This window comes from Acanthochromis polyacanthus, chromosome 22 (genome assembly GCF_021347895.1).
Source record: "Acanthochromis polyacanthus isolate Apoly-LR-REF ecotype Palm Island chromosome 22, KAUST_Apoly_ChrSc, whole genome shotgun sequence".
Lineage (NCBI taxonomy): Eukaryota > Metazoa > Chordata > Actinopteri > Pomacentridae > Acanthochromis > Acanthochromis polyacanthus.
The window spans coordinates 21,648,049-21,671,076 of record NC_067134.1 but is presented as its reverse complement, the minus strand read 5'-3'; the positions used below and the strand labels follow the sequence as shown (position 1 = coordinate 21,671,076).

Below are 23,028 nucleotides of genomic sequence, written 5' to 3'. Positions count from 1 at the left end.
TTTTGCAACATAAAAAGGTTTAATAACAAAAAGCATAGACACACTTTGCTTCTTTAAAAACAGCAGTATAAAAAGCAGAATTATCATGTTTAATTTATTGTGCCTGTCAGCCATGTGATGCAGCTTGTTAGAATATACTGTAGCTGTGCTTATATATGGCTCTGAGTGGGAGGAGGGATAACAAATTTCCAGGCTTTGGAAGAGCACAGGAGGGAGGCTTACTGGTAATTTTGAGTGGGTAGACAGGAGGCTTATAGGTGGGCGAGGAAGTAACTAGGTTGTATTCTACAGAAGAGGCAGGAAGGAGAGCCTTGTACGGCTGAGTAGGATTCATATACTGCTTATTTGTCGCCCTGCTATTGTGTTTATTCATAGGTATACAGTATGTATGTGCACACAGGTTTTCCCTATTCACAGTCCTCTCCTGGTGAATCAGAAGTTTTCTCTGAGAGTTCAAGCTGCTTCAGTCTGGTCACCACTCTTTTTCCCAACCGGTTGAACTCAGACTTGTAGGTCGCCTCCATCCACTGCTCCCTCCGGTGCCTGTGACAGAGCAATTCAACATTACTGATGGAAAAACAGAGGAATTAAAGCTGGTAAAAGCAGCTGGAGCAGTATACGAGGAAATAAAAAATATAACACAGACTAAAAGCAGCACAGTTGCTGCAGTCAAAGATAGAAGCAAAGTTGGCAAAAAAAAAAAAAATAGCCAACTATGTGAAGGCAGGAGTTAATAAATTTATTAAGAACATTTCACTGCCCCATCATTAAGGTACAAGTAGATCAAACAATTACATCTGTGGATTGCATTATGTGTCGGTTAGATGTAGCTATTCTTTACGCAGTGTTAAGCAGTCTTGGGAGCAAGCAAGAACAACTAAAAAACACATTTCACACTGGTAAGTATGCTGACTGCAAATCTAATAAAGTCACAAGTACCAGGTGCTTTATCAGTCTCTGTTTAAGGAATATATTGTTTAAAAAGTCTATAAAACAAAGAAATTGCACTGAAACTTTTGCAGCCAGCTGGAAATAAAGCAAAGAAGACTTGAGTTCCCTTGTCTGACAATCTATATCTCTCATATCTGAGTCTAAGTCTGTCTCTAAAAATTCTTGCCTTCCTCTCACTATCCATGTAACAAATTCCACAGGATGTTCTATGAAAGGTGACGCCAAGATAATGGAATGGTCAAAATGGTATTCACACTGATCTGTCATCTAAAACATAACCTGCTCCAAAGAAGATTATGTATGCAGCATGAGTTACCATGGCGATATATCCCAGTAAGAATCGAACCACAACCGTAACCCTGCAAACCCAGGGGCCAACCTGAAGCTACCTGGCTAACTCAAAATATTGTTCCACTGTACAAACATCACTATATACCAACATATTAGTCTGAAAAAGTATAATTTTGCATTAAAATGTGGGTAAATTTAGTTAATCTACAGGATGAGATAAAGAGCAAAGGATACAGATCTATTTTGCCGCAATGACAGGAGTTTAAAAAGTAGCATGGTGCAGTATGTTCCAGCTCCCAGGAAGCTTTGTTGAAAGGAACACCAAGCACACAATTTTCCACATTCTTTAACTTCATGTCTGGTTTTCTCGAACACGTCCTCTCCGAAAACTAAACATGCTTTTCTCTTGTCCCAATATGTAAGTATATGTCAACACTTCACCATTCACCCTATTTATTGCATAGGAAGAACTTCCTTTGTGTAAATATGCATTCATCTTGCCTAAAGCTCTACATCTCTACTGTAAATGTTGGAGCAATATTTTCCTCAGTAACATAAACATCATGCTCGTGGCAGGTTTACCTGGGTGTGAATCCTGTAGTGAGGTTGCTATTGGAGACCAGAGCTTCTCCAGACAAGAACTCAGCTCTGATCATCTCTGGTGTGAGTTGGACTCCTGAACCTTCACACCTGCACATGGATAAACACACATCATCTGAGCATCTGCGGAGGGATCTTATATGAAAGCTACTAAGACGTGAAAAAAATCAATCGTGTAAATAGTGTTATATGTACTTACGTTGTGTCCATTAGTGGTGCCATATCATCAGGGAGGGCGGCGAGAGGAGGAGGCGCTGCGAGTGGAAGTATATCTGTGCTGTAGTCGACAAACCTATAGGAGACACACACAGCGCTTTTCCTCCTGAAGAGCCAAACCACACGTTACCAAGGCGAGATAATGCTCTGATATCTACTCCGTCTTACTGAGATGAAAGGACTACTTAGGGTTGTTTGAAACTCAGGTGGAACAGGGACGATAACGGTGCTCCTGAGTTAAAGCTGATAGCACTCAGGGCCAAAATGAAATTAAAACACAGACAAGCCACAGGTTTGCTTCTGGAGGTTTGAGGCTGTGGTATCACTCAGAAACTTGAACATGGTGGGAGCTCATGGCCACAGTGTGAAAAAAAGAGGACTGGAAGATGTGGAGTGTGTTGCACTCGCTATAGAAATGTAATTTAAAACAGCCCCAGTTGACGTGATTGTTAAACAGAATTTCGAGGTTTGAGATCAACTTCTTTTACTCCTCACTTTTAGTGGGTCAGATTAGGGGAGCTTGTTTCCTCTTAAGACACGAGCTCCCCTAAAAAAAGATGATTTGTAAAATTCTGTATTTTTTTTTTTGTATCTTCACTATCATGGATTGTGCATAAAATTAGATTATTACTGATGTATGATTCATGCACAAAGGCCATTAATCACCGATTCACGTTAATACAAGATAGCAGCATGTGTGCTGTTCTTGCCATCACTATCAAAGTGTAATGGCACAATATCATAAACTTTACTCACTTTAAATAAAAGACAAGAAAAAAAAAAACTTTCTAGATGCCAACCACCATGAAACAAAGAAGAACAAACCTATCTGTGGTGCTAAAAGCAGGCAGCAGTGGTTACTTTTCCATCAGTTGTTACTTTTGTATGATTTTCAACATATTCTTACACAGAAAAAGTGTAAATAAAAACAAAGCTAAATCGAGTGCTTATTAACATTGTATCTGTCATATCTAACAGCAAAAAAGTGAGCTCATATATAAGCAATGCCATACTTTACACTAAAAATTTGTCTTTCTCATATATAACAGTTTTTGTTGGCATTTCCGCAACAAAAATGAAAAGAAAACCCATTTTAAAATTGCTGGCAGATGAGATGCAACACCATGGTTTTAATAATTTACAATCAAGTTATATCTGCAGTACTGCCAAGTTCATTCTTATCTTTTGTTGTGACCATCTGACATAAATTACACTATTTGTGTTCACAAGATAACTGGCCATGCTGTGGCTATAGGCAGCAAGGCAGCGATAGAAAATTAATAAGGCTGAGAGGGGAGGCTGCAGGAAAGTTTCCTCTCGCATGAATAAAAAAAGAATATATCTACAGTTATCCTGCAGATCAGAGCTGACAGGCATAAAACGAATTCTGTGCCTTGCCAGGCATCTGATTATGTAACACAGAGAAGGTGAGAAAAAACGAGAAGTAGACAGAGAGGTGAAGGAGAGGGTTGTAGAAGAGACTCAAACCCACGCATTCCCGAGTACATCATGTGAACAGCGGTTGCCAAAATGTCTTGGGCATCATGTCAAATAAAAACTTGAAATGATTTCAAATCCCACGAGGAGCGTTGCTTCATTAGCTCTGCAATGTTCACTTTGGTACTTATATCACTTTCAAACGAGAAATTATATCATGCAAGATGAATTAAGATGTACAAGACATTATTGCCATGAGAAGGGTCAGAGACAGACGCTTTGCACACCTGAGTGGTATCAGTTGTGACAGGATGCAGAGAGAAGACAACAGCACACTACAAATAGGACAGGACAGCCCAATGCTGTGTTCACTACCACACTAGAACCAAATATCATCATCTATTCAATGTCTATTTAAACTAAAGACTTAATAAATCATTATTTCACAATGTAAGTGAAGACTCCATACAGTATGACCTAGATTCTACACAGACTCACACACACACACACTACATTTGAGCTATGCAACAGTACTACAGCAAAGAAAGATGTTAGAAGGAGGTTTCATCTATTCATTTAAGATGACAGATTTATAGGTTAAAATCATGTATTTTTCTTAAAATAAACTAAATAAGTTGGAATCCAGGATGGAGAATAACATTCCAAATCTAAACTACTGAAAGTCGGTCGCTTGTATTTCAATTAAGTTAAATTGTGTATTTGTGACATTGTTTTGATAAAATCTGTGAATGAATGATTCAGAAAATAACCTCAACTAAAGACTGATTCAAGAGTGAAAAATTCGGGGCTATTTTATCAACATCCTCACAGGACATTAATAATAGCAGTTCATTTCACAAAAGCTAAAAAAAGCTAAATCAGACCCAGTACTGAAAATCCAAAAGAGTAGCTGCATTAAGTGCAAAATACTGTACAATCAGTCTCCCTCAACTCTATGAATGTAAAATGAGGTCAGCTGGATGTATTACAAGCAGACATTCTGACATCCTACAACCTGGCAGGTGCTGGCACTTGTGTGGACGTGACTGTTACATATTTATTTTAGAAGACTGCATGACTGAAGTCATGTTTCTCTAACTCTGTATGAGATGATGAATGGGACCTCAAGCTGTTAAATGTTGATGCTGTGTCTTGGCAGTTTGACAGGGGGCATACAGAGGATAAAATGTACTCCAAGCAACTCAAGTAATGTTTAGCATGAGTCTCCGTCTTACCAACCTTATGTAGCTGATATGTAAAACACTTCATTCCCCATATAAGTGAGATAGCATGCCAAATATATCATTTTATGTACTGATATAGTTTGTGAAAGTGTTACGTCTTGCAACCAAAGGGTCATAAGTTGAAATGCTTTCACAGGCTGGAAAGATATGACCAGCGGAAGTGAACCACATCCACTTTCGACTCTGTATACAATTACCATAAACAAGTACTTTATAATCCCACGATACTCCAGATGGAGCTTCTCAGCGACTTACTGCACATGAAGGTGGCTTTACATGGGGCCTCCTGGGTGAAAATACCCCTTCTTTTAACTTCTAGGTGGCTCCTCTCAGTAGGAAGCCATTGTTTTTTCTTCAGTAAAGGAGATGAAAAAAAGAAACATGCACAGCAGGACGCTCTACATTGTGATGTAGTGGCTTACTCCAGCTGCTTTCCAGTGATGTCAGTAGGTAGATCAAAGGCTTTTCACCCCACAGCTCACACTGTAAAGCAGCTGTGTTGAGGTTCAGCCACCACCTCACCTAACTGAAGCAAGCCCAGCATGCGCACACACACACACACACACACGCGCACGCACACACACACACACACATTTAGGTTTTTGACCTACCTGTATGGGACACAGTCATTGGTGAGAGAAGGTTGTTTGGACAGACACCTCAAGGTGATTGAGTCAAATTTCTTCCATTTCATGACCCCTGGGATCATCTCCTGTTGTGAGTCAAGAAATAAGAAAAGTCATGTTTCAGTATATCAAACAATTTCTGGTATAAAACTGGATATTTACACAAGAGTAACCTTAACTGAAAGGATCCTATTTCATAAATGTCTGTTTTTATTACCAGACACTCGAGTCCATCAGGAAAATATCACGTTGCATGTCTTACCAAAAAAACGATCACAGTCAAGTGCTTTAAGGGCAAGACTAAAAGCATTCCAAACAAAAACCAACTGCAAAGATTGAAAGGAAAGTACCTTGTGATTGAGACACTTCTTCTCAGTGTGTGGAGTTTGTGTCTTTATGCCGCACACGTTGCTCTCAGGGACTGTGTACCTGCATGTAGATTGCACAGTTGTTGTAAAGTTCAGTGGTAAGGGTTAATGCAACAGAGGATGACACTTGTTACCTGGGCAGAGGACATAAGTGGAACTCCAAATCGCTCTCTAGGTATTTGGGGGTTGGTTTGGAAGCCTGGAGCCCTGGAGCTGGATTCTAAGTCATTATACAACAAGATAAATATATTGCCATACATGGAAAAACATTTGAAGTTCTATTTCAGACTTGACTTTCAGTGATAAATCAAATCCTTACAAAGATTCTGAGTGGGTTTGCTGGGAAAGGTCTGAGTAGAGCTTCAGGGGCACTGAAGGAGAGACTGGTGGCCTCCTTTGCTTCCACGTCGTCCTCTTCATTTTCATGCTGCTCTTCCTCCTCTGCTTTGGGATCCACTGTTTTGGGAGATTGGGCTCTGACTTCATCAGGCACCAGTTTGTCCTGAAAGGTGATTAAACAAAAAGAGAGAACAAGTGGATGAGGGTGGATGAGTGGACTAATAAATTAGGTGATAAATCATGAATTAATAAATATTGGCTTTAGACGAGGTGCTGGACAGTTACCAGAGTTGCAGTGCGAAGTGGCTGAGCCAAAGTGTTGGGAATATACGAGTTAAATGCCTCCCAAGTTGACACTGGCTTGTAGCCCATAAGCTTATAGTGCTGAGGAACCTAGAAAACATGATTAGAACATAATGTCAGAACAGACTGGACATTAACAAATGAGGAACCCACATGCCCAGTAAACAAATTTTTTAAAATATTTATTTTGTGAAGCTACTTTGGTTCTAAATCTATCAATATATAAAAATAAACATTTATTTAAGCTCTGAACCCCAAGCAATTTGAGGTTGTGTTTTTCTCCTGTGGTGGGCAAGTTTTTTTTATTGCACTGTAAAGTCCTGAACCTTTGAGGAAACAGCACAAACACTGCTAGACAGAAATGTGTTCTGTGTAATATAACAAACTTAAATCATAGTGAAAAATGGTGATTCTACACACTTTACAGATTCTACTGCTTGCATTTTTTCCCCATGTACTTGCTTCCTATCTGGTCTGTGTAAAGACCAACTGCAGAGTCCCAATTGCACCAGGAAGTGCAAATTAAGAAAATTTTAAGCTTACATGTAGTTCAGATTGCCAGCTGAATGACGTGTCACATATGAGTAATTCAGGGACCTTTGGAAAATTTAGAATCAGACATATTTTTCTATTTTTACAGTTTCCACCTCTGACACATAGCGTCATTATGGCCTTCTTTTTCTTTTCTTTTCTTTTCTTTTACAGACAACAAACCTTTCAAACCCACCAGTTGTTTTAGGGTTTCAGAGGGTTAACAGACATTTGAATATGTGGTCAAATGCTTCAAATATGAAATGTGTGAAATTATTGTACCAACAACATGAATAAAATGCATTTTCACATTCTCACATTTTCTACTGGAGGAAGCAGTGGAGGAAGTAAAGATGATTTACCATGACAACAATGTAACTATAACTATTACATTCAAAACTTCAAAAGTACAGCAGTATTCAGCAACATGTACTTTCAACTACGAAAGGTAAAAGCACTTCAAAGTTCAACACTAAAATGCCCCATGTGCTGTGACTAATACACTACCGGTCAAAAGTCTTAGAATGTCCCAGTTTTTCTACTTTTTTATTCAAATTCAAGTCGTTCAAGTCCAACGAATAACTTCAAATGGTATGAAGGTAAGTGGTGAGGTGCCAGAGGTTAAAAATAAAGGTAAGGTTACCCTGAACTGAAAAATAATGTCAATTTCAGAATTATACAAAAACACCTTTTTCAGGGAATAAGAAATGGGTTAAAAACTTAAAGCTGTTCTACAGCAATGGAGGTTGATCAAGCCTTGAAAGTTGGTGATACCAAATCTGACAAGTGTCCCAACTTTTCATGATTATTTACAACCCCTTCTGTCTGTATAAAGGTAGTGTTGGAACACACTGTGGCACCATTCCCTCCAGAGCATTATCTGAACAGTATTGTACTGCAGAGAGTCGTGTGTTGTTCTAAAAATAGTGTGGAAAAGGAAATTAACAATAGAGGAGAGACAGACCATCGTAACATTTAAAAAATGTAGGTCTTTCCAACAGAAAAATTGTGAAGAATGTCAAGGTGTCAGTGAGTACAGCTTTCTTCACCATCAAAAGGCTCAGAAACCGGATGAAATTCTGACAGGAAGAAGTCTGGAAGACCCAAAGCCACAACAGAATCAGAAGCCAAGTTTCAACAGCTTGCAATATCTGCCAAAGGTGATTACTTTGATGAGTCAAAAGCTTAGAATACATTTTGGTTTCTAATTTGATTTTTCTAACTTCATTTGTTTGTTCTATGCTTTCATTTCAAAGTACAATGAGACATTACCATGCATAATTTCCAATAAAAAAACTGGAAAAACTGGGGTGACAAAGGAGACACAAACTTTTGTAGGGGATTAAACGCCACACAGGCGAAGAAGCACTGGTTAAATGGGTTTATCATCACTTCTCATGTATGTGTTGTCAGTGTTGTGTGTGATGTTGGAGGTGACCAGCTGCTGCAGTAAATACCTACTTGAAGCTTGAAGAAAGGCACGTGTTTTGTCACAGTCACATCAATAGGATCTGCAGGCATGGCCGCCAAATTAATGTGAGCCTAGAAATATCCAGGAAACAAATGGCATTATTTGTTCAATTGGACACTGAGGCCCTTCTCGCGGCAGGACACCTGGGAAATGAAAGATTTAATCAAAGTGCCGAAAACTGAGCTTCCTCTTTGATTCCACGGATAGATCAAAGACATCGTTCACAGGAAATAATGGATGAGAATTGTGTCATGTGCAGGACAATAGCTAGCTCTCACTTTTCTCATCTTCTGGATTTCACCTCCCAGTAAGTTAGCTTAGAATTAAATGTCATAATGTAAGGAAGTGTTAAAATCGCCAACCAGCTGCTGATTACATTACAAACTGTAACTAACAACTCAGAATCAGAATGTTTTCAGTTTGGTGTTGGCAGGTCTATGCTCACCAGGGGGTCTTCTTCATTAGTGAAAATGGGGAAAGAAGATGCAAAGACTCTGTTCGAAGGGATGTTCAGGTTGCTCATCTTTTCTGCAGCTGAAGCAAACATAAAAAAGGTGACATAAATAAAACAGGATATTTGAAAAAAACTGTTCATTTCTACAGATATTCAGTATTCAATGTTTATATTCATAGCCCTGTTCCTGAGGCCTGCACATATGTTCTAAGAACCTCAGAGACACTTGAAGGGATTTCATTTCAATTTTACCTCTAGGAATAAATTCCATTAAGCATGCTTTACTGACGTGGCATAATGAGATTATTTCTGAATGAGGAGATCATAGGATAATCAAAACCTTTCTGTGCCGGGGGAAGGTTCTTCATTCTGTCAGCCAGTTTCTTCAAAGAGGCCAGTCGCCGGTTCATGCGGCATCGGATCACTACCTGGACAGAACAGATGAGCACGGGGAGGTTACTGCTATGCACAAGTTACTGGTCATTTATACCTGTAATCTCAGGAAGCGTCAGAGAAAGATTACACTGTCGTTCTAACTCTAATTAACTTCTGACGTTGAAGACTTTTACACTTACCTTTTTCCGTAATGAGTTCTTGAGAAGGAACAGCAGAACCAGACAACAGATTTAATTTTAAATGAATAAAAGTGCAATTTCAGACAGAAATCTTTCATTAACAAAAGCATTGAGACTCCTCACTGTGGGCAGCTGGATCCTGTATGCTTTAATTACCACTGAAATGTGTTTAGAGCTGATTGGATCACACCTGTCGCTAATTGCATCCACTGGACATAAAGATACATGTGTACAGAAAGGGAAGGAGTCTCAGTAGTTTCTGAATCTACTGTATATAGACTTAATATTAAAACAATTTGTTTCTCTCAGTCAAAGCCAGAACTTACTCATATGTAATGAAAATTGTCAACTTAGTCTGAATCTGCCAAGCTCTAAAACTGACAGTTTTGACAAACTCCCATTCAGACAGGATTTTTTGAAAATAAAACAACCTCAATGACAGAGTATCTTCATTTGTTACCCCACATAATAGCAGGGAAATGCACATTCCAACCCATTTACAGGTATTATATATTTCTAAATATAATGAAACAAAAAGCACTGACTGAAGATTTTAGTCAGCAGGTACTTCATGAGCCAACAACTATCCATAAGGTCAACTCACTGTTTAGTAATAGTACTAACACCCATTATTTCTGTAGGAAAAGAGACGATTAGAAGTTGAGATTTCTTTTACGAGAATGCACTTCACATAGGAAAATGTAAACATGCTGTTAGGAAAAAAAAATACATTTAGTGTGGGAAACACATATGGCTGAACTAAAGTGAAAGGGCCGGAGGGACATGAGCCCTCCCCTGAAGGAGAAGGAAAGTGTGTATGTGTGAGATGTCTGGTGCATCTATGCATATTTCCATGCATGTGTGCATTTGTACATGTACCTCAGTGGCTTTACAGTACTTGGGTGCGTGTACCTTGCGTGCTGCCTGCTGGAACAATCTGAGGGCTCTTTGTCTCAGCTCCCACTGAAAACTGGAGTAAAACTGGAAGCATGGAGCTCCCTCAGGGGCCTGGAGGAGGTTAGAAAGACATTCATTGCTGACTTTCATATGCTCGTTTGGCATAGTTACATTAAGTGCATATGAAGAGAACCATAAAGTAGAATTTCATGAGGTTTCAGCTGCGAGTATTTCAATGCCAAAGGACGGTGGAATAGTAAAAAGTGAACATTAGACTGAAATAAATTGGAAAAAGCTGTAAGAAACAGATTTGTTTAATCTACGGCCGATGAGAGACATCTGTTTGAAGTGAAACTGATCTTGTACAAGAAAGAATAAAAGAAAATCTATCCTACATACATACTCTGATTTGGTAAAGGTGGATCCCCACATTTATTAAGACAAAATTAAGATATGCTAAGTATGAACTAAACATTGTACATGCTGCATTTTTCAGACCCAGGTATTTTAGTTTCATACTTTAAAGTATGGGAATATTGTGCTACCCAGATTGAACTTAAGGCTCCTGGAAGTACATCATGTAACCTATTAGCTACACAAGCACTGAAACTAATTTAACAACAATCAGGGTGCAAACTACAGTGGGATGAGTGGGCTCTTCTGGATAGACTAGCTCACCAACAAACATGATGTGAACTATCGGGGGTTTCTAAAACTCTGTGATAAACTGGTGACCTGTCCAAGGTGTTCCATGACTTTAAGTTGGCTGGGATAAGCTCCACCCCCATGACCCTAATGAGGATTATGTGGTGTGTAGATGATGGATGGACGGATGTTATTAGCAAGGCAAAAACTAGTGAAATGCAAAAGTTAAAAGTAAAAAAGTACCTGTCCTACTTCACGCAGCACCCGCTTTGAGGAAAGTTTAGGATGTCCAGCAGCAAAGTCTTCGTCTTGCATCACATCTCCCCTTTCTACCTACAACAAAGTCAGTTAACACTAAGTAATGAAGATCTGTAAAGCACAGACAGATGTTATTTGTAAAAAACAAAAAACAAGCCAGTATTAAGACAAAAACTATAAGCCTACAGTCATACTTGTGACCCTTTTAAGCTACACTTTGGCACAGTGATGCTTTGAGCTAAATGTGAATGTCAGTAGAGCAACACACAACGACAAAGTCCCTGTGCAGGTGTAATTCTTACCACATTAACCAACTTGGTTCTAATTTGCTAATTACTATTAAAGACAAAAGGAATGCCACTAGTTTTTAGCATTTCTTCTGAAACTTATCTTGTATAACCCTATTCAATAGTGATTTAGATTCTGCAGCCCAAAACAAAGCGGTAAACCGGCCCACTGACATGCCATCAGTGCCACGTTTCAAGCATGGCTATCAATGCTAATTCTGAAAGCAAACTAAAGCAACATTACTTTATTTTACCAAGACAGCTCATTATCAATCCAGAGGCATCTTCAGCCTCTACAGCCTTACTGTCGAGTTGGTTCTCTTTAATTAAATAAGATATCATGAATAATCTTCTGTATGCACAGTATACAATTTCGTAGTGTCAAAATTGGAAAGAAATGTGCTAAAATAAAGAAAGGGTGATTGGAATTCAAGTGAAAATAGATTGTGTTGTTTATTTTTTCCAAACCTTTCACACCCAAGCAACGATGGCTGGTGCAAAGCAGGTGGAAATAAAATAACCCAGCATGTCTTTTGGAAGAACAACTTGGAACCGTTTGGTTAAAAATAAAGTGTTCTCTTTGTCCCAGGAAGAAAAACGAATTATGATTTACTTCTGTGACATAAAACTTTCGCTTAACTTTCCCGCTTTTAACCAGCAGAGTCTGGGTGATGGAATACATCATGTTGCAAAGTTGTAAATCATGTCACTCTGATGCAAACAAAGGAGCAAGTTCTATCTGTTTAGTTTTTTTTTTTAGCTGTGGCCTTCAGTCAAGATTCCAAAGAGGACCTACAGAAGAAGATGGTAGCACATCTTATCATAACTTTATCATAAAATACCAAAGTGTTGTGATATGAGGTTGTAAAAACACAGAGCATATGGCAGAGGATGCTTCTGTGTGTGTGTGTGTGCATTATAAACAGCTCAGGAGGGGAGGAGGTAAGGGAGGAAGTGCTGTTAAATGTCTGTGAGAGTTCTGTCGACTGTTCAAACAACCTTTCTGGGGACATCCACACAAACACACTCATATTTCAAGTGATTTTACTTTGGGTGAGTCTGCATTATTTCCACAATGACTTAAAATCATTCACAGAGGCAGGAGGATTTTGTTCTTTACAGACCGAATATCATAGTGTGGTCCAATAATGTTGCATCTGAATCGGGTTATGGCATTGGTATCCCAACAGAGTCCAGCATAAGTGATTCATTGTCAGCACATCTGCTAAATGTCAAGTTGAGTTAAATGGAAAAATACTGAAAGGCATTACATGAAAACATCGACTGCAACAAAGGCAGGAACATTTGTTCTACTATAATTAGAGCAAGGAGGATTTGCACACACTATGAAAGATAATCCTGTCAAACCAAAACTCAGTTCTGGTCTTTGAGGGTCAGTGTCCTGGAGGTTTTTACTCTCTGCAACTGCATTTGCTAATAAATGAAGACCTTCAAGGACTAAAAGTCAGTAAAGCCAGAGATGCAAGACTATTAAAGTTCTACATACAGTGACAATGTACACTTAAGATGAGTGTTATTCAAACTGACAGGTGCACTTCTGTGGGGGAGCCTAAGGACTGCCGTGGGGGTCACAGAGGGAGAGTCATGAGGCAATGATACTCTGTGAGGTGAAAAGGACATGTGCATGCTGGTGTTCTGGAGATAATGGGGGGTTAGTTGGTCAAAATCACACGAGCTCTCCAGTGTGTCAAAATCTAAATACAGGCTAACTCATTCCAGATTTAGAAAACAGCTTTCTGCTTGAGTTTTTGTGGGAAGAGTGTTTCTGTTTTTCTACACTTAGTGAAAAATCTTACCATGTATTCATGCAATGCAATCTCTCTCTCCTCCATTATTTGCCTCCTGCTTTGCACTGACATGGGGTCCATACCCAGATGAACTTGCCTTGGAGCAATAAAAGTGTGCAGTAATTAGGCCATCACATTGAAAGAAAGCAATAAATTGGAAAAAAAAATGAATTTTTGAAAAAACAAAACAAAACAAGGAAGCTCGAATGACCTATAAAACCTCTTCATTGTAATTTACTGAAAGGTGTGAAATTCTGTTATTTGTTTGCAGCTGTAGATTGATTGACATGGTTTCTGTGTCAGAGATCAGAAGTATTTTGTTTCTTAGATTACTGCAGTAAAACATCTTGAAACACATGGTGATTCAAAAGGTAAGTGCCTCTAAATGACAGAAAAGATAAGAAGCTACTGTTTCACCCTGTATGCACTGACATTACAAAATAAGGTCTTGCATTTGCAGCAATGGAAGCAGAGACTTAAAAGTGTTTACACTGTTTGAATCATGAGGTTTTGTGTATTTAAATGATGTATAAACGGGACCAATCCCACTAAACAAACAACAGCAGAATTCTCACACTGAGTTACTGTTAGCATTCTCACAAGTAGTATGAATTCTACACGCAAATAAAAAAAAAAGAATCTTGGTCATTTCTGTTTTTTTTGGTCTTTGGTCAGCACTGAGTGAAACTGAAAAATATCACTGAGTGCATGCAACAAAACCATCGAAACATTTACAGAGAAGTAAAGGTTTGTTTTATGTTTTAGTTTAACCTACCATTTAAGGTGCTTGGCTTGTTCCGCCTTAACGTTTTGCTGAACTTTTTTCATGAAGAGTGCCTCCTTTATCTGCCTGTTTGACGGTCCTATTATGCTGCCACAGGATATGGCTGAAGTGAAGCCAACAAAATCAGATTCATCATATTTTTACAACATGCATGAAACTTCCACAATTTACAAGAACTAGCACAACCCAGTTCATTTATGTGAGACAGCAACAGGTTTGATGAGGTGACATGCATGTAGAGTAAGATCAGTCTGTTGCATTTACCTTCCTTCAAGTCCTTAGAGTTGAGTTTACTGGTGTCTTTGATCAGCATCTTTGCCACCCCTGCAGGAGTACAAACATCCACTGGTGGTTTTAGTGCTGGCTTAACATCAGCCTGCTCTCTCAATTTCTACGGGGGGGGGGGGACATAAAAGTATAATTTCAACATCTAAAATAATAAAAAGCCTAAGTGTAAAAAAAGAGTATCAACTGTTATTAAATCAACCAGAAAAGCCTTCATAAGAATAAGAAATAAACAGGTACATTCGTCTCTTGTGTTCTGAATCAAAAATTATGTAGAAATGAACATTTATCTAACAGATAAATAAGTGGGAATTTTACTCGTCTAGAGTGCCCACTAACACATTACTATTATACTTTGAACAAGGCTGTGACACACTGTGAAACTGTGATTAATGAGTCTGTAACAAATGACGTTAATTTGACCAGTCCTCTACCTTCGATTTGTCAGCATCCTTTGTTGATCTGTGTTTACTTTTACTTCGAGAAGGTGCTTGTTCAACAGGTGAAGTTCTTTTGTATTCTGCAGACACTGCATCTTCATGACTCGGCTTTCTTCCCAGCTGACTATCGTGCAGAAAGATGAACAAATGAAATTACATGTGATGAAGTAAAACAGAATCATCATGTTGCAGTTGCAGACTGCTACTAATATTTTTACAATTAAATGTAAGGACATCTATCTGGAGCAAAGAAAATGGAAAACAAGTGAGTTAAAGTTAAATTAGCTCAGAGTAATAATTATTTAAAACTAATGAATCACATTTTTAAACACCCGGAAGTAAAACTGTAATATTGTTGGGTAGAAAAAAAGAATAAATTCTTGAAATAGTTATCTAAAAGTAAAGTTGATATAGCGTACAATGCATAAACAGTTGAAATAGTTTAATTTAATGGATAAAAAATGGAAATAGCTTCAAAAAGTAGACACACACAAGAAGTTGATGGAAAAAAAAACTGCTAAAATAGTTTGGTTAAAGTAAGGCACTAAAACATTTGAAATTGTTAGGCAACAGTAATGAAACAGCTGAAACAATCAGGGCTCCATTTTGGTCACACGTGTTATTAAAAGTTTGTCAGGTGCAACTAAACATCATTTGAAACAACAATTCCACCTGACATTATCAGGTCGGTCTGTGTGTCTCTGGCCAAAAGCAGTGAGCAATTAAAAATTACAAGAAATGTAACACTGCTAATATTATAGACAAAAAAGAGCTACCTTCCCTGAGCTTACTTTAAATTCGACATCCTCATTATGAAAACAATAAAATTTATCTGCACATTTATTCCTGCTAACAATCATTTATATGATGTACTAAAACAAACTATGTGTAAACCTAGCATTTAAAATGTAGTATTCTGTGTGCACATAAATGATAAGCCTAACTTCTTTATTTAGGTGTACCTGTATAACTAATGTACAATGTTAGTCTGGTGCTCTGATTGTGTGTTTAGCTGTAATAGTTATAAGGAAATTATAAGCAGGTGAATTTAGCTACAGGAAATGGTTAAAAGACTTATCAAAATATACAGCCCTGAATAAAAGTTGAAACACTCCAGTTCATCCTAGTGGCAGTAATATGATTGCAAACTTGATTCCACCAACTTAAACACTGAGAATCCAACTGTATGATAGATATTTGCTTTTTACCATTATGTAATAGAACACTTAGCTTAACAGGTGAAGTGGGCACAGGTTCTCTACCGGAATCTTTGCAGAATCAGTTCTCCCAGCTGAGTAAGAAAGCCTCCAAATTGGGGGTGTTTACATAATGATATATGGACAGCTAGAGAGTTGAAGGGTGTGGGGTGGCACGGAGGCTGAGCAGTGAGGTCAGAAGTTAGATTATGATTTTTTATTATCTTAACAATTTTCCACCTGTCAGAGCTCTCAGTGTATCCTTCATCTTTTTACAAATATGGGAGGACAAAACATTACTAAAAAAAATTGTTGAAAACAAACTTTCATATATTATAATGCAGTCCAAAACTACGATATCACTACCTATACCCATAAATCAACAGAGTCTACTCAACACCTCTTCAACACTGTGTCAACAAGAGCTGAACATTAAACTGTCACAAAGATTCACTAGATTTATTCAAGGATTTTACTGCAGGGAGTCTCTATTAGATTGATGAGATTGGTAGAATATGTAACTCAGAAGCATTCACATATTAAAAAGATTATTTTCTTTTTATTTTAAGATTAGCCTGTCTATGTCAGAGAAGTCAGACAAGAGACAATCAGCAACCAGCAAGCATTAGACACTGGTTCAAACTGGAAAAACATTGGCTCCAGCATGTATTTCTTCATCTCGCACTTGAACATATTTCATCTTTTATTTGGTTCCACTGTGGGAAACAACAAACACAGGGAGAGTGTTTTATATGCAAAACATCCATTGGGAAGCATATCCATCTTGATATCACTGCACCAGCTACCAAGCTATTTTCATGAATTATTAACTTTTGGCCGAGATAACACCAGACAGCGGATTGGATGAAGCTACTGCTGCATGATGGATAGCACCCTCTTTCACATGGGAACACAATTAAGCATTAGGTTTTATACTAGCTAAAAAAATAAATGGGAACTTGTAATCCACATGCAGGAACATTTCCATTGAATCTAGTTGAATGCATGTTTTATTTGGTAGTTAGATTTCTCATACAACCTGAGAACTATTTTTATTTAGGAGCAGGAGAGGACAATGAAAAGGTTTCATTTCATCATGCTGTCATTTGGGACAGTCGTCACTCATGAAAGCAAAGTGAAGCAAATCAATACAAAGAGCTTAGATTAGTTGCATACAGCAGCTTATGACTTAAAGGCTGAACCTAAAATAATTCCACATTGCTATGTAACAGTAACATTTCTGTCTGTTACTACTTGAAGCTGATGTTTTTATTGAATGAGTAGACGAGTATGAGATAGCACAGTAAGATAAGGTAGTTAAGGCAGCACAGTAAACTGTGTAAAGTGATGGAAAAGCATGTAAACCCTAACACAAATCATTCGTGGTGACTGCCGGTTTGAGATACTGCTATCAGTGCTGTCTATGCACCTTTAATCGACCATCATAAACTACTGAAATCTGGCAAAATATTTTAACACAATGTTCTAATACCTGAGTGCTGGATGAGGTTCACACCTCCCACTGATGGTACAGAGGTAAGGCTTGGTGTTGAACTGTGAAATGACCAGCTGTATGGTGACTTGAGAAGTCTCATACTGGAAAGGACTAAAGGTCACAATGATCTTCACCTCACCATTGGCTGGAATCACACCTGGAGGAGCAAGAAAAAAAACACAATAACAGCTTGTGTAAGTCAGCCATTTGCAAGTGTGGTTGCTGGTACACTACAAATGATTTCTGCAGTAAAATACCAGCCATAATTAGCTGAATACACAGTACAGTCTGAACCCAATCCAAGACCCAAAACCATCTGTTGCCATTTTAAGTAAAAAAAAAAAAAAAAAACCAAACATAGTTAGCATGTGAGAAAAAGCTGATATTATTTAATAAAAGTAATGGATAAAAGATTAAAATAATAAACATAAATAACTGTGACAATTGCTATCATGAGCTTAATGTAAGGAATAAAACTTTAAAATGATTAGCTCAAAATAATGCATAAATAGCTGACAGAAATGCAAAAAGTACTAGATAAAAAAGCTGAAATAGAAAGTGTATTGAATAAATGTCCAAAAACACTAGCTAAAAGTTACCACTAAAATATTAAAATTGTTGACTAAAATAGTGGATGGAGAGTTGAAATCTTTTAGTAGTAACGAGTAAATAGTCAAAAAATGAGGTTAAAAGTTTTGTATAAATTGCTAAACACATTAGCTAAAAGTATTAGATAAAGTGATGAAACAATGCCAAAAGACAGACAGAAAGTTCTGGAGACACGTGAAAATTGTTAGCGAAGTATACTGGAAAAAGAACTGAAATAATTAGAGAAATAGTAATGGACAATGTGGCCATTAAAACTTCAGCTGAAAGTAAGAAACTGTTCAAATTATTAGCTTAAAGAACTAGAAAAAAAACTTGATTTATTTCGGTAAGAGTAATGCGTAAATGGTTAAAAAAAAGAAAGCCAAAGGTTCTGGATAAACAGTTAAACGTAGTAGCTAACAGTACTGGATAAAGTGTTGAAACAGTTAGCACTGGTAATAAATAAAATGACTAAAGAACGACAGCTAAATGTTCTTCAGAAATGTTAGATTTGTTAAACATATTAGAAAAAGAACTGAAATACTTAACTAATAGTAAAGAACAAAACGGCCACTAAAACCTCAGCTGAAAGTAAGCTAACAGTGTCAGCTAACAGTTAACTGTTAGCTGTGCACTAGAGAAAAAAATAATTACTTTAATAGGAATGAATAAATGATTTTAAAAAGACAACTAAAAGTTTTGAATTAATTGGTAAAATTATTAGACAAAAGTAGTGAATACAGTGTTGAAATAGCTAGCTAACAGCACTGAGTAAATGCCAACAGAAAATTCAGCAGAAAGTTCTAGATAATTAAAATTGCTAGCTAAATGTATTACATAAAGAGTTTCAACAGTTAGCTACTCATAATGCATAAATGGTCCAAAAAAAGAGTTATCTTCTGGTGGTAACTAATAAATGATGATAATAAATAATAACTAATAAACAGTTGAATTTAGCGAAAACTAACCAGACCAACTGGCAGACAAGACGGCTGCACCTCTGCAAGATGGACGTCTGCCGTTTGATGATGTCACCTCAAAAGCAGGTTCTTTTGAAGTTGCATATGAATTAATACACACATATATATATATATATATATATATATATATGCATGTATGTATGTACGTATGTATGTATGTATGTATGGGGTATTTGACTTTGATTATGACAAATGACAGATGTGCAAACAACATGCTATTATACAGCACTTAATTATGATTCCTGGCTCCTGTGAGTGTTTTTTTTACACATAATGTGCTGTACATGTTGCAAATGGATCCAGCTTTTTTGCAAATATAAAGAAGAGAATCTAAGCATTTCCAAACTGAGAAACTCATTTGTATCTCTTCTTCTCATTCCAGGAATTAAAGCAGCTGTATTTCAGATCCCAAGTGCTTTTTCCGCCATGTGTTGTGATGCTTCCCAGAACATGAATACTGCTCAGTGTCAGCATTTGGAAAATGGAGGCATCCTTCAAGTCCTGTAGTGACTTATTTAAAACACAACATGTAGCACTGTGAGGTTTTGAGAAAGCGCAGCACACTTGCTCTTTCTTCTGGGTTATATTCTTAGAAAACTATAAACGTAAAAATAACTTTATTTATACATGTTGAATTCTCATTTTATCATGTTTTTTGATATTAAATTTAATGACTGATGACAAATCTTTACCTGTGAGGGGGTGGATGGAGAAAGCCTCATGCGACTGAATAGCAAACACCTGAAACTCAAAGTCAATTGGACAGCTGCATCTCAAAGGAATAGCGTGGCGAACACTGAAACAGGGGAGGAGAGAGGAAAAACTGAGATGAGATTATTTTTTTATGAGCTGACACCAACGGGTGAATGGAAGCATGGTTGGCTATATGGAAGAATACAAAGAGACAGGCAAGACCTGAGGCAGATGGGAGGTCAAAAAATAGTTCATGATAGTTCACAACACACACGCACGCACATACACACACCTTTGTCCAAGTGGTACGGTTGATAAGTCGATATGCGGAGGGATGTGCAGGTCATCGATGACAGGGTAAGCATGAACTGGAATTAACAGGTTCTCTTCTCCCTTAAGAAAACAGTGTGGGCGGATTGAATGAGTAAGACAGAGAGACAACATGAAGGTGAATATATGGAGGGTGAAACAACCACAGAGACAAGAGGAGGTCTCAGAGTACACATGGTAAGGTATCAAAAGAGATAAAGCAGCTACGAGCTGCTCTTGTGTTTGTTAAAATGTCCTATAGACCCTTTCTGATGTAAGACAAGAGTGGGTAGTTGTATCTTTTCAATGTTTGTTAATAATGCCGTTGCAAAGTTCCTGGAGCACCCACAATGGAATAAAAAGTGCCAACCTTGCAGTGAATGCGAATGCAGTCATAGAAGTAGCGCCACTCATCGGGACAGAAGCCGACCTTCAGTGTGTAGGCGAGTCCTGGGATGAGTCGATACTTGAGGCAAAAGAGACAAAACAAAGTTGAATCACAACCAAAAACACTGATTGCACTCATGGACAAGTGGAGATATAATCTTATATTCATATCAGCAATTTGTAATGTTAAAAAAAAACTGATAAAAAATACCTTTTTGGTATAAGTAGTCTGGAAGTGCTTGGTTTGGGTGGGAATTAGATGAATATTCATAACTTCAGATGAGATGTTGATTAGTTTCTGATGGAGAAAAAGAGGAGAGAAATTAAATTATTCCTTTCCATCCAATCACGGGCACTTGAGAAAACCATTTCCATATCCTTGCTGCATACATACAGCTTACAGTGCTTCATCGAGCATATATGGTATAAAATCAGTCTGCATTCAATTAAAACTAATTTTAGCATTCCCTAATGAAGGAACTACATTTCTACAATTATTTTAAGACTTTTTAAAAGAGAATAGCAACTTGATCTGGTTGTAGTTTATTTATTACTGAGAGAAATTCTAAACCAAACACAATAATAGATTGTGTACTGATGCTCAAATATGGTGTCACCTATCACAATTAGAGCATGGTGTCTTTTAGCAAAAACTATCAATTATTTCCACTGCCGGCTACTATTTCATTGTATGCAGTATTTTCCATCAGTTAGAGAGTTTTTTGTTGAAAAACGTTCATCAATGTTTCTCGAAACCCAGAAATGGCCTCTTTAAATGTCTACTTTCATCAACAACACAAATATAATCAGTTTACTGTCATAAAGGAGTATAGAAAACAGAAAATGTCCAAATTTACGAACCTGGAATCAGAGAATTTGGACTTACTTTCTTAAAGGATTCCTCAAATAGATTAATCATACACCTGGATCTATTATGTCTTGAAAAAAAAACTCCCACTGACGCAATTATATAGCAGACATTGACGAAGAGAGATTAACTACTAAAACTATTGTACTTGAAACATACTATTTTTTTGGAAACCACTGTGTGGCCTTTATTTGTCTTGTATTTACTTATATTTCATACAAAGTGTTGAAAAAACATTTCAAAAAGCTCATAACTATTTTTTCCTTAACTAGCTCACAAACACGGCATTAGCAGTGATATTTAGCTTGTATTTGAATGTGAAATCAAATATCTGATGGTAAAGAATCTCAAAATTAAAAAAATTTTCCTCACCACAGTCTTTATGTAATCCTTCCCAAGCTCAAACCCACTGAAGTGAAGCACTGAAGGCTCTGCTTGGATCAGGTTGTTGCTTTTAAGTTTGGCATAGATTTCTATCGAGGAAAAAACTGAAGTGGTAAATTCAGACTGATTCATAATTGCAAAGAAGTTTGCTACATGCATGCGCACACACACATACACACACACACACACACACACACACATATATATATATATATATATATATATATATTTTTTTTTTTTAGCCCAAACTAAGCAGCAGCTGATAAGGGAGAGGATGCACCACAACTAAAGAAGCTGGAGATTGGGTGCCAAATTGAATGCTACTGTAAGGTTAAATACTTGGCATCTCTGCGGTTAGAAATCAGTGCTAATGGAGCCTATCGGAAGGCTTCAGAGGTCATGGTTAATATGTACTTGACTCCAGTAGATGATTGGGGATGCTGGCTCTGCTCCTGCTCTCCTCCACCAGCTGGTTCAGAGGCAGAGGTGTCCCCCTCCTGTGGGGCTCTGATAGGGTCTGTGGGGCAGACATGGCCACCTCCATCCTGGCAAAAAGGTCAGCTCCGGCTCCTCATGAGAGAAATGACAGAAGGCTGGAGGACAGTCAAGGAGAAAATGATGTGTTGGGAGATATTATGATGGTAAACCCATGACTGTAAAATTAGCATACAAAAGGAGAGACATGAAAGGCCAGTGAGTTATATTTTAATGCGAGCAAATTAGAGTTATTTAGGTCAATTAAGTATTTGTTGAAGTAAAAAAGCAAAATTCCACAAAATATACCCTCTAGGAATGAGTTAAAGACCCTACCTGGTGATTACTAACCTATCAGCAACGTTAGCAAAAATGCTAATATTAGCAAGCAACACAGGTGTAGCCGTTAGCTTAAACTCCCGTTAACTTACTTAAAAGCTGCTTAGGACGGTTTTTGTCGACGTCTAACGAAAAATAAACTTGCAAAAACGCAGCTTCAGGACTTAATAATGTCACAGACTAATTGCTGCTTTTAGTTGTTTAGACAAAACAGCCACATTCCGGGTGTTTTCGTACCGGAGGCATTTAGTTTACACACCTGCTGTTGTTGGACCACACAATCAAACAGTGTCGTTACCATGGCGACACCAGAGCTCTGAAGAGGCGGGACAACGGCGTATGCGGGAATATGATTGGTTGAGTGTATGTTTTATTAAATGCGTCAAGCACATCAAAATGTGATCAAGAGCTAGAGCTATTGTCGTTTCAAAATAAAACTTAAGCAATCTCAAGTCACATTTTCTGCTTATTAGCTTTTTAAACATTTAGTTTTCAGTTAAAATAT

General features: G+C 37.6%; 1 protein-coding gene across 2 annotated transcripts; it reads right to left on the bottom strand.

Annotated features, from left to right (window-relative positions):
• On the bottom strand, positions 1-22,791 carry cfap221 (cilia and flagella associated protein 221). 2 transcript variants are annotated; one of them, XM_051943549.1, is made up of 25 exons: positions 22,616-22,791; positions 22,125-22,303; positions 21,699-21,799; positions 20,670-20,756; positions 20,442-20,537; positions 20,055-20,155; positions 19,762-19,865; positions 17,499-17,658; positions 14,805-14,934; positions 14,350-14,476; positions 14,077-14,188; positions 13,311-13,398; positions 11,192-11,281; positions 10,319-10,414; positions 9,172-9,259; positions 8,823-8,911; positions 8,368-8,448; positions 6,358-6,465; positions 6,053-6,235; positions 5,868-5,953; positions 5,716-5,794; positions 5,351-5,451; positions 2,042-2,134; positions 1,825-1,932; positions 1-543 (listed from the first exon to the last, which is right to left on the bottom strand). In XM_051943549.1, the coding sequence occupies exons 2-25, from the start codon at positions 22,252-22,254 to the stop codon at positions 408-410; spliced, it is 2,574 nt and encodes an 857-aa protein (XP_051799509.1). In that variant the 5' UTR covers positions 22,255-22,303; positions 22,616-22,791; the 3' UTR covers positions 1-407. The 2 variants fall into 2 exon arrangements, with proteins under 2 accessions (XP_051799509.1, XP_022053390.2); XM_022197698.2 differs by lacking the exon at positions 22,616-22,791 and having other exon boundaries at positions 22,125-22,360.
• Between the last annotated feature and the right edge of the window lie 237 nt (positions 22,792-23,028).

Bases quoted from the DNA above. Each gene is read 5' to 3' on its own strand.
- cfap221 (XM_051943549.1), bottom strand. From the start codon at position 22,254: ATGGAGGTGGCCATGTCTGCCCCACAGACCCTATCAGAGCCCCACAGG. The intron at 21,800-22,124 runs GTACATATTAAC...TTTCCTCGATAG, and splicing joins CAATCATCTACTGGAGTCAA to AAATCTATGCCAAACTTAAA. The intron at 11,282-13,310 runs GTAAGATTTTTC...ACTTTGTTGTAG, and splicing joins TTGCATTGCATGAATACATG to GTAGAAAGGGGAGATGTGAT.